This window comes from Scardinius erythrophthalmus (genome assembly GCF_964197995.2).
Source record: "Scardinius erythrophthalmus genome assembly, chromosome: 20".
NCBI classification, from domain to species: Eukaryota; Metazoa; Chordata; class Actinopteri; order Cypriniformes; family Leuciscidae; genus Scardinius; species Scardinius erythrophthalmus.
Genome location: NC_138240.1, coordinates 13,720,425 through 13,733,286, shown reverse-complemented (window position 1 = coordinate 13,733,286; position 12,862 = coordinate 13,720,425). Strand labels below are relative to the sequence as shown.

Genomic DNA, 12,862 nt, shown 5'->3' with positions numbered 1-12,862 from the left:
ACTGTCCCAAATCCGCCATTCAAAGCCAAATGACTTATAAGTCAACATCACACAGCCTGACCTGTTCGCTGTGATCAAACAGTCCTTTAACAAAGTATGCGCACCAAATCCTGTCCTTAAGGAACAGGGAGAATATTTTTACATACTGATCACAGATGAAAGAAAGTTGGCTGTGAGAGAGGAGTTAGTTGGTATTATGCTGAATGTTTTCAGTCTTTGTTGCACTCTGTGCATCCTGTTCTTCATCTTGGCATCTGTAGCTGTTCAGCATCTTATTTCACATGCACGTGCAGGCCTGATTTGACCAATTCATGTGAGAAAAGCAGGTGATTTATAGAGCTACTCGTCAGCCTAACAAATTGCTCGGTACTTGCGGCCTGTGAGGTAATTCTATATGCTATATCAGAAGCTATTCATCAAATTGTTGACAAAGACTCCATGCAGGGTTTACAATTAAGGAAGATTTCTCTTTATCCTTGTCCTCTGAAGAATCTCAGAAAATTGTATCATGTACCGAAGAATAAAATAAACTGCATTGTAATTAAACATGGTGTCCCATGATGTTTTAAACCTGCCAAAAGCCCTCTGGGTAATCAAAAGTGCTTAAAATGTCATTTCTTGTGACTAAGGGAGAAGGATAAGAGGATTTAATGCTAGCCAGCATTGTCATTCTATACAGCAGGAAGTGAGATTTGTGGAGATGTTTGCCCATTTCATCATTAGGATGAAGGATTATGTTGGTATTTAAGTAGATGGCAGGTTGACAGGTGAGAGAGGGAAAAAAAAAGAAATGAATGACCAATCAGGGCCGGCGTAAGGAACACTGTCCTGGGTCCTGCGATAAAAGGCCAACTAAGACCCTCTATGTTTCTCATGCGTCTGCAAAAGGGTGCTAGGGAGTCTTTAAAAGTTTATAGGAAAGAAACTGTTAATAACAATTGTTAATAATGCTGTTAACAATAATATATAATAAATAAAAACAATACAATTATAAAATGAAAGAATACAATAATGTTAAATAAATAACACATCAAGCTAATTTGATATTATTATGGTTTCCATTTTATTTTTCCATTTCCATTTAATCATTTAGTAGACGCTTTTTCCCAAGCGACTTGCAAATAAGGAGAGCAATAGAAACAATCAAACCAACAACAGGGCAACAATATGCAAGTGCCGTGACCAGTCCCAGTTAGTCCAACACAGTACACGTAGCAAGTTTTTTTTTTTTTTTTTTTTATAGAATAATCAGTGTTAGTACTAATTGGTCAAGTGTTGCCGAAAAAAATGCGTCTTCAGCAGATTCTTGAAAATGGCAAATTTTAGTTTGGGATCAAAATAATTTGATACCAAAAAGAATATGTGCAGATTATAAGGTGTCCATCATAACATCTTTCAGCTATCATCAACACAAGATGGCAATCTGAGGTTCACAGTTCCCCCACCAAACAGCAGTACATCACCAAACATTTCGGCACCACACCTGTACCAAAAACCAGCACCATTTTGGTGGAAAACAGAGAATGGTTGATTATAAGTGAATTAAAATGTTAACATGTTTGTTACAAGTTTAAATGTAGGTAATATTGTATACATGGCTAAAAACAGTGTAAAATATGCACTATTTAGAACTGTATTCATCTAAATGGGTCCAAAATGTGTGGTCCAGGTAAACCCCATGTTATGAGGACCAAATGTCCCAACAAGCATTGTAATACCAGACATTTTTTGACCTTGTGGGGATTATTATTATTATTATTATTGGTCTCTTTAGTATAAATCATACTATATGATGTTCTTTGAAAATGTAAAAATGTACTAATGCAGAAAGTTATCTGTGAGGGTTTTTTTTAGGGGTAGGTTTAGGGTAAGGGGATAGAATATACAATTTGTACAGTATAAAAAGTTATTGCATCTCCATGGAAAGTCCCTATATAACATGGAAATCCAGTGTGTGTGTGTGTGTGTGTGTGTGTGTGTGTGTGTGTGTGTGTGTGTGTGTGTGTGTGTGTGTGTGTGTGTGTGTGTGTGTGTGTGTGTGTGTGTGTGTGTGTGTGTGTGTGTGTGTGTGTGTGTGTGTGTGTGTGTGTGTGTGTGCGTGTGCGTGTGTGTGTGCGTGTGTGTGTGTGTGTGTGTGGAGGAGAGACTTGGTCCCCCCATAAAAATTGTATCCTACGCCTCATGATTTTCATCATTGAGCATCATTCTAAGAGAATATATATTGAACGTGAGAAATAAATTAGAATGAGAGAAAACAGAAAAAGGCAGATTAAATATTCATGTGTTTCAGAGTATGTGAGCACGTATGTAACTAGAGTACCTGAAATAAACAGCCCTGTTTGAGAGCGATAAGCTGTGCATTCACAGACCATTGAGCTGTTAGGAACGTTTACATTCATCTGTCTAACAAAGAGATTAAGTGAATAAGTTTATCCAGACTCATTTCATGTGAAACTGAGACAAACAGAGAGGAGGGTGAAATATGACGGATCGCTGATTCACTGCGCAGAGCGAGTCGCAGTCAAGCTGCATTACATAAAGCTCCAGAACTCCACAAGGGGTTGGAATGAGATTATAACTTAAATCCAATTGCTTTTCATACTTAGACAGACAACCGTAATCCTTAAATACACCCGGATTTGAATTAAGATTAGGTTCACCGTTCTCCACCACTTGTGGAATTTCGTGTTTCAACGGCCTCAAAAGACTAAACACAGCAACAGTTAATGTTCTGACAGCTGAAGAAACCTGCAAAATGGCTTTAACCAAACCAAAGAACATCAAACCTCTGTACATGATTTGCACGAGGCTGCATAATCCATAATTAATGGGAAACCTCCTGGCTAACCAACCACTGCTTTATCATAATGAAGACTTTTTTTCAGCATCCAGAGCTACTTAAGCATCATAGTTCAAGTGAATAATTATTGTCTTTTGTGCAAGAATGCATGCATAGACATACCTATTCAATGTTATTCATAAAACAATCAATTCAACATAATGGAGTACAGGATCTACCTCAGCTAAACCTAAGCCATTCATCTAGCTAGCAGAAGAGAAGAGGATGTTTGTTACAGACCTGAAATTGTGCTTACTCGGGGTATATGACTTTCCGTGAATGAGATATTCTTCAGAGAGTAATTTTTTGAGTCATAGCTGATTCATTTTCTTCTTCCTACCGCTGCCACCATGGCTGCAAAGGGATTGATAGCATTCATATCTATAATTCTGTTTTCTTTTGTCCTTATGGATATAGGCTTCTGCCTATAGTGGAGTCAGTTTAACAATATGAAACCGTAAGCATGTCAGCGGTCTCCTACAGTAGTAAAAAGACAAGAGTCGATCTTTCTAGAGGTCTGATGGCGGTGTGCCTTTGTCCACTGATAAGACATTTATCTTGCCCTCAAGGTGACCATATAAGTGAACACATCAGCTATTATCAAAATTACAACAGGAAGAATATCCATGAGGTCAAATTTATTTCCAGCACTGGAGGTGTTTTACATGGTCTGTCTGCTATTTAAATACAAAGCCTAGAGCAATCATTGTATACTGTACATCATGACAACAATTCCCTTTCATGAATGACCATAGCCTAGAGTGCTGCTCTAGATGGAATGGAAAATGCATTTCCTGTCCTGAGCTCGCTGAATGTGACAGAATTGTGGTGGGGACCTATATAAAAAAGAAAATGCCCTGAAAAGCATCATCCTTCAGGGTGAATGTTTGGGTATTTGCATAATATGGAGCGGCTTAGACCATCACAGATTCCTGTGCTGAATGTTTAAACTCCAATTTAATTAATCCAAGGTGATGGATTAACTCTAGATTTCCATTTCAATATGACTATTTAGTAAAAAAAAATCCCACTTCATCTACTATGGCTCAGACATACTGTGTTATGATTTATATATAAATTTAATAAAATTTTTAATGATTTTTTTAATGAAATTCAATCATTTTAATAATACAGAGTTTTAAAATGCAAGCCAATATTAATTAAATATAGATTAATCTTTGTTAGAGCTGTGTTTGATTAACATTAATGACTTAGCAGCAGGTATAATAGGTTGATGTCCCTTTAAGACTGAATGCACGGATACAATATAATGATACACATCCGATTTCTTTTTCAATTCTTTACGTTCACTTAAAGGGATAGTTCACTTCAAAATGAAAATTCTGTCATCATATACTCACCCTCAAGTTGTTTCAAACCTAGTATTTTTTTTCCTACTATGGAAGTCAATGGGTCCAGTTAACTGTTTGGTTACTTACATTCTTCAAAATATATTCCTTTGTGTTCAGCAGAAGAAAGAAATTCATACAGGTTTGAAACAACTTGAGGGTGAGTATATGATGACAGAATTTTCATTTTGAAGTGAACTATCCCTTTAAGACATTACTGACTGTGTTTACCAGAATACTTGCAGAGACTGGTTTTCTTATTTAATTTTGTGTGTATGTGTCCGTTCAAGCACATTAAGGGATGCAAAAGAGGACTTACTTTGCTGTTTGTGTGCTCTGAAACACAGCTCTATGTGCGTGCTTCGTGAACTGTATGTGCAGCTGTGCTATGCGCACAGATAACAGCATACGAACACCGAACTGATGCCACACGGATCAACTACGATTCATTTAACATAGCATACAGCGAAATATTGAGTGGAGAATCACACCGCGCAGTGAGAACGAGTGAGAGTGAAACCTCAGCGCTGAGAGACGGGGTGGCGTATATCATCGTCCGTTTTATATATATATATATATATATATATATATATATATATATATAATATATATATATACATGTATATATATATATGAAGACTTCAGATGCAAAAGCCTCTAAGTGCCATCTGAAATGTTCTTCTAAAATGAGCATTTTTATCAAGCTCGTATATTTAGGTTCAGTAATTTCACTTTAATGACAATTAATAGGTAATTTTCTTTACCATTAAAGTGAAATAACTGAACATAAACATACAAGCTAGATAAAAATGATAATTCTAGAAGAAAATATCAGATGGCACTTAGAGACTTTTGCATCTGTACTCTTCATATATATATATATATATATATATATATATATATATATATATATATATATATATATATATATATATATATATATATATATATATATATATATATAATGATTAATGATTTTTATACTGTACAACATTTCTATTATAGCAACTTACTTCGAAGAAAGGTCAGTTTAATAATATGTATATGACTTAATCAACCTTTCTCCATTGAAAGTAGACTGTAATAGTCAGTAGTTGGATCAGGTAGAAATAGCTCCAGTGTATCAGAGCAGCATCACAGCACATTTTTGCAGTTTGTTTTTCTTGAGGGTATTTTTTGGGGGGGACTGTGCCCGTCACTGAGGGCAAAAGATTCCCTCTGCCCCCTCTGCTATTGCACTCCACAGCTCACAGTTAGTTGTGCTTGTTGTGCTTTTTGTCTGGCTACCATTTAAATTTGAAAGACTTTTTTCTTCAGTAAAAGGCTCAAACAGCCCGCAGTCAGAAACACATGGCTGTGTTGTCCCACCAGAGTATCGAATCTGAGGCCTAGATAAGACTCATTGGCCCATATTTCTCTCTCTCTCTCTCTCTTTATTTTTTTCCTGCCCCATCTCCCACCCCCCCTCCCTCCTCTCTCCTCTCTCCTCTCTATTTGTCAATGCAGCTCAGCATAATGCATTTCCAGAATCAAAGCATACAAGTCCTGTTTAACACTGATATAGCCTAAAGCACAGGCCCAATCCATCAGCATGACATAATAACCCAACGCCAAGGGCCAGAAGCACCATGCCCATTTAAACCGAATGGGGCACAAAAATCCAAATGTCAAAGTTGCCCTTTTCTATACAATGAAAATGCAAATTAAGCAGAAATAAGAAAATTATTTTTTTCCTTTGGTATATATTCTTCTTTGTTCAAAGATAAATAGCCTTAAATTGGGGTCAATCTGATTAAATCTCCACCACTAAAGGAGAAAGTTTTACAGATGCTTTTAAGGCACAGATGGACCAAATGTACTGTACTCAATAAGGTTTATGTTACCTCCATTCCTATATTGCCTATATGAACACGATCTGAAGTGTAGACAGCTCTAATTGAATCTAAAGCTGGGCTATGTTTTGTGTTCTTTCAGCACACCGCCAGTGAAGGGAGATGATGAATTAACATTGCTGAAATTCAAATCCAATCAGACTAGTTTTGCAGTTTGTCTTAAAGCAGTTCTGCCCACAACTAATTTCTGCTTACTCTGTTTATTGCCAAACAATTCTCTGTATTCAGCTGCCAAGTCTGTAGTCTGTAGATTTATTTATTTCAACACAACGGACGGATACATTTCAAGAGATGACTGCATCTATATCCGCTGCACAGGATAGAGTGAATGCTAGTCTGTTTCCTGCAATAGATACACAAAGACAGCTATATGGCTATGGGGAATTAATGAAGAGTGGAAAGAGGACGATATTAGAGTTTGTCAGTGTGTAATAAAGAAGACAGGCTGTTCAAAAGCAGGGCATCCTTTGCTCAGACATTTTTCCACAATTTTAGTATTTTTTGATTCTTCAATTGCACACACTGATTACAAAGTTATTTTTCTTCAGATTCTCTTTCCTTCTGTGATCTATTCAAATAAAGTTGGCATGAACACAAAACCAAAGTCACTTGATGTGTTCCAAATTCACCTACTTATATGCACTAAACGCATTGACTCTTTTTGTGAAGTTTTTGTTTCAGTTCATTTAATTGACACTAGTCAACAATTTTTCCTACCGTATTGGAGTGAAAAGTAGAAACACGTTGATCTGCCAGTTGTGGGTCTTTTTTTTTTTTTATGCAGAGAACTCTCATATTTGTACATAATAATGCATATAAAAGGCCAAGCAAATACTTAATGCCCCCGCATATTTATAAACATTGACAATATTGTTGCAGATAAAATATAATTAAATATAAATTAAGCTTTCAACCAGTCTCTCATCACAATGGGTTGTGAACAATAGAGTGTGCATGGATCTATATATATATATACTGTATATATATATATATATATATATATATATATATATATATATATATATATATATATATATATATATATATATAAATTAGCAAATTAACAGCAATATTTGTGTCATTATGTAGAGTGGCATTAATGGCACTTTTTTATTTATAAATTAATTAATAAAATCAATATTTGGTGTGCTTTTCACTGGACTTTTAGGCAAGGAATTGGCAAAACAATTAACTTCTGGAAAACTAAAATAATATTTTCTACTGGCGCACTAAAGCAGAAAATAAAAACTATCTTGATTCTCAAGACAAATATTTTTGTGAACATCTAGACTTTTGCACAGTATTGTATGTCAGTGACATAACAGATATCAGCTGTTGACTACAGTGCTGTGCATTCTATCCAATATACCTGCTGTCAGACTTTGTTTGCGAGTCCTGAAAATTTAAGACAGTCACGGTGTGGAAACCAGTTGCTACCCTGACAACTAAAAGAATTCAGTACGCAACCTTATTTATCTCTCTAAAACAGGACTGACAAGTGTATTCTGCTGCTGTGTGGATGCAGTCTTTCTCTCTGTTACAGCCCTTACCTTTCCCTGTCTGTCTCCATCTAGTTCAACGCCGTCTGGGAAAACTGTACTGAGATCAGGGGCTCAAATTCCCCCTAAAGCTCTTAAACTCCCACAGATTTTGGGCAGAACAGCTCATCATCATGGGGCAATCTCTTTTCCACATCCAAATTTCACCAATCGCACCCTCCTTTCTGCACAGATAATGCCCATAAATGAAAGCAATTCAGACGCCTCAGTCCAGCATGAGATTGAGTGGGTGTTTCAGGTTGATCAATAGGGTCTGTTCCATCCACAGCACTCACTCAGTTGTGTACCGTATTTAAAGGCTGACTAAACCATGCAATCGTTACATCTACCTCCCTAAACTTCAGCTTGTATTCTCTTGGCATTTTGTACAAGCAGCCAGCACAGATTTAGAAGGGGGAATTATGCCGTCACTTATTTTTCCTATATTTCAAAAACATTTAGGATTTTTGTATAGATTTTTTTTTATGTTTAAAATTGAAAATATTGCTGTAAAATGACAATTATCAGAACAATATGAATTATTATTTTCTAATATTTGTAATATATTTTTTATTTAAAAAATATTTACAAATATTAGAAAATATTAATTCATATTGTTATGTTTCATTACTATTGGTCACGCTTTACATCTGTCTGTGGGGTTTGCAAATATTTAACCAATGAAAAGTATTAAAAAGAGCTTGTGACTAAACCTCATAACTCCACTGGATCCTTGAGCTATCTGTAAAACCTCATAATAATAACTACATGTTAACTAGTAATAATTAACTACATGTACTTACTATATGGTAAGGGTTAGTATTAGGGTGTGGTTAATGTTAGTTTCATGCAATTATACCAATTACTATAGTAACTACATGTAACGTGTACCAATGACCAATGTAATGTACCAATGTAAAATATTAGAAAAAGTGTTACCGTACAGTGTTTTCTGTACTCTAGAAACACTATATATAAATATATATATATATATATATATATATATATATATATATATATATATATATATATATATATATATATATATATATATATATATTAGGGCTGTCAAAAGATTAATCGCGATTAATCGCATCCAAAATAAAAGTTTGTGTTTACATAATATATGTGTGTGTACTGTGTATAATTATTTTGTATATATAAATACACACACTTGCATGTATATATTTAAGAAATATTTGCATACATATACTGTATATATATTTATATAGTTTATATTATATATAAATATAATTTTTTTATATATAAATAACAAATTTTTCTTAAATATATACATGCATGTGTGTGTTTATATATACAAATTTAATTATACACAGTACACACACATATATTATTTAAAAACAAACTTTTATTTTGGATGCGATTAATTGTGATTAATCTTTTGACAGCCCTAATATATATATATATATATATATATATATATATATATATATATATATATATATATATATATATATATATATATATATTTATTTATTTATATATGTATATATATATATACGCAAATGACACAGTGAGGAGACTGATGAGAAAATCAAGAAAAATCAAGATCAAATTATGCAAAAAGTTTCAAAGTATAATGTAATTGGACTTTAGGGGACATAAAATGCTAGCCATGAGACTAGCCAGAGCAAAACAAGACATTTTGTCTCACATAACTTTCAAATATCAAAAGTGTTGTTTTTTTCTAAAATACCAGTGGCAGTAGTTGAAGAAACCTCCACCTCTAAAGGTTGTATGCCAAAATCTTTAGGAGTAAATGCAGCATGGAAGTCTGGTTGTGTTCCATAAGCGTTTGCAATCTGCACCGACAAGCCTAATCTGCTACAGTGACATAAGACACAGATGGTGAGGAATAGATGGGAGTATCCATCATCACTCCGCAGCTATAATGCTCTAAACACTACATTAGAACACCAGGCTACGGCCCATTTCAGCAAGATCTGAGCAGACAGTTTAAACCAATCAAATGGAGTGCATGATAGCTGCTTGGCCAAAGTCAAAATATACAAGGCCAGAGCCTTACATTACATCACGCCAGAGCCTCTTCATGACATGGCCGCTACGCCCAAGGCTTAGCGGCTATGAAACTATCAAAGTGGTCCTTAGGCATTTGAGACTGGCTTCTAGTTTGGCAGACCCACCACTGATGTCGGTGCGATCAGCTGGCATCTAAATGGTTCCCAAGCTCAGCGCACCCAAGTTCAGTGGTCCCGACTCCCGAGTCTGGGGGTCTAAGAGGTCCTTTAGCTCCACCATGGTGGTCACCAGTCCTGCCTGCTCCACTGTGGTGGTCTTCTGCTAAATCTTGGTGGTCACCAGCCCCATCTGCCCTGCTGTGGTGGTCTTCCGCTCTGCCGTGGGGAACTTCAGTCCTGTCTACTCTGCTGTGGTGGTCATCTGCCCCGCCATGGTGGTCTTCAGTCCCGTCAGCTCCTCCTTGGCCAGCTGCTCTCCCTGCTCCACTCTTGTCACCCACTCGGCCTAATCCAGCCTGGTCACCTGCATCTTATATCATTGAATCATTGAATTGGCTCTATCACTTTCTCTCCTCTCCACCTATAGCTGGTGTGTGGTGAGCGCACTGGCGCCGTTGTACTGTGGCTGCGTCGCATCATCCAAGTGAATGCTGCACACTGGTGGGTGAGGAGAGACCCCAGCATAATTGTAAAGCGCGTTGGGTGTACAGAAGTACATATGAAAGCGCTATATAAATACCTCATTCATTCACTCACTCATTCATTCATATAACCCATTGCCTGGACTTATGTTTGATTATTTACACCTGTGTCTCATTATCTTGTTAATGCCTGCCTATTTAAGCCCTGTGTAAGTGTCACACTACAATTACCCTCTGGTTACCCGTGGTTTTGACTTTCTGCTTAGTTTTCCAGATTTCCCTGTTTGCCTGTGTTTGTCTGCCCTGTTGTCTTTTTAGATTATCTGCCCTGAGTTTTGACCTATTGCCTGTTTTATGGATTATGATTCCGGATTGCCCTAAGAAAAGCTTTTGGATCCTCAACCCATGTTTCGGAGCAGTTCATGACAGAAGCCTTGGTGAGCATAAGATAATTTTTTCAGTAGCATTTAAAAAATCTTACCAACCCTAAACTTTAAACAGTAGTGTATATGCATTTTTTATGTAGATAATTTCTTAATATATGTGTAAGTAATTTCTTAGTATATGTGGCTCAAACACCAATGTAATTGCCCTTTTTACAGTGTAGATAGATAGGTAGCCAACGGAACGAAGGCGATCTACTTAAGAACTGCTGCACAGAAAGTAATTTCTTTGTTTCCTGTGGCTGGTAATCTGTCTGAGATGGTTTCAGGCACAACCGTTGAGCCCATACAGCTTCTCTAACTTTGAATACATCCCGATCTGATTGAGGAGGTAAGCGTGGCTCATAGAACAGTGCATTAGCTTCTTACCCCAGAGGCTTTTCCAGATGACTGCCTGGTGAACCCACTATCTCACCCAGAGTGCAGAAGGTCTGACCTAGGAAGTCCTACAGAAGGGCGGCCCGAACAAAAGATGGCCCACAGGAGGCAGGATTGGCATGCAGGAAGTAAAGGAGAGAGAGCAGAATGAGTCAGGGTGGTACTGTGTATAAATGAGTTGTACCGGTAAAGAGAAAATTCTAGGAGTGCAAGGCAGAGACGTACGTTGAAATCGGAGGGCTTCCAGGAGGGAGGTGAGGCCGCAAATATATCAATAATAACAGAGCATATCATGTAACAGAAAAGACAAAAAAAAAAAAAAAAAAAAAAAAAGAAATGAAGAAGTCAGGCCGAAGAGGATAGGAGAGAAAAAACGAGAGTTAGAGAATAGTGAGAAAGGATCTTGGAGAAGAGAGAAAGGGAAAAACACCCACGATGATCACGGATTACAAACAAAACAAAAAAGTCATAAATCTGAATTTCACAAAAGATGAAGATTCACAAACACAGACACACACACCAAAGCATTCGGTTGGTTCTATACAAAATCGTAATTTCATAAACCCCAGTTGTTCACTGGCTGCATAGTTTTGGTTCAGGTTTTATATTATAATAAATTATATTATTATATTATTTATTTTATATTATATAACTCAAACTATGATGCAAAAATTCCCAAAAACCTACAACCTCTTTTATAATACTCATATTATAATGCATAATAATAATAATAATAATACTTTTATTTTTTATTATAAGAAGTCTAATTTACATAGAAAGAAAGCTTGTTTCTGCTAAAAAGAATGACAATGCCTGTGAATGAAAAGTGCTGCAAGTGTTTAGTAAATTCATCCCTCAACTCATTATATATTTTAGCTTGCTTTTGATCAGCTTAATAGGGAACAAAGTTCAGCATACTGCTGAATACAGTGTTATATAGTGCTATTGTGAGCCAAAGTGAGTGTTTTATTAGAGAGCCAGAAGGAGAACTTTAGTTCTTCAGTTTTGCACACTTTGATAATGATACAAAATATGACATAATTTTCAGTCATTATAGATTGCATAAAACCAACCGCAGAATGAAGAAGCATGCATGTCAAAATGTGCAATCACCAAAGGAACTTAAATTTACATCCAAGCAAACACACATGCACATACATACACATACAAAGTGCTGCTATATACTCACGTGTTTGGCCAGATCAGGACTTTTGGAGTCAATGTCAAATCTGAAATCCAAGAGAACAGCTTCAGTTATATTGTTAGATGACAGCATGGCCCATTTTCTCATTATAAAGAGGAATGCTTAACCCATCCTCACATTCTTTAATCTAGAATGGATTAATGATAATGATATTTTGTTTCTTAAAGGGGTCATCGGATGCAAAATTCACTTTTATATGGTGTTTGCATATAAATGTGTCTTTGCAGAGTGTGGACACAACCACCATACAATGAAAAAAATCCATTCACTCCTTTTTTTTAATCCTCAAAAAGCCTAAACACTCTCAATAATCAAGCCGTTTGGATTTTCTGAGCAATATGATGTCATATTGCTCATGCTCCGCCCACGACCTCTGACGGACTGTCCCGTATTAGCATATTTCAGCCCTCAGCCATTTGTATACTGTCCACCAGAGCCATAGAGAGAGCCTCTCTATGGCTCTGCTGTCCACCAAGGCAGGTTGCCAAGGCAGCACGTTATGTGTCTTGTGTCAACACCCCCCACGGAAGAGAGGGGTGGGGTGAGCAGTTGCTCATAATCATTTAAAGAGATACGCA

At 36.3% G+C, this 12,862-nt stretch overlaps 1 protein-coding gene across 2 annotated transcripts in view; it reads right to left on the bottom strand.

Annotated features, from left to right (window-relative positions):
• cpne5a (copine Va) overlaps positions 1-12,862 on the bottom strand; it is a gene marked incomplete at its 5' end in the record, with an annotated part of 79,588 nt that overhangs the window by 42,659 nt on the left and 24,067 nt on the right. For both annotated transcript variants that reach the window (XM_081349880.1, XM_081349881.1), the window contains 2 exons: positions 11,072-11,148; positions 12,270-12,309. In XM_081349880.1, coding sequence (XP_081206006.1) covers positions 11,072-11,148; positions 12,270-12,309 — 117 coding nt within the window. The remainder of the gene's footprint in view (positions 1-11,071; positions 11,149-12,269; positions 12,310-12,862) is intronic.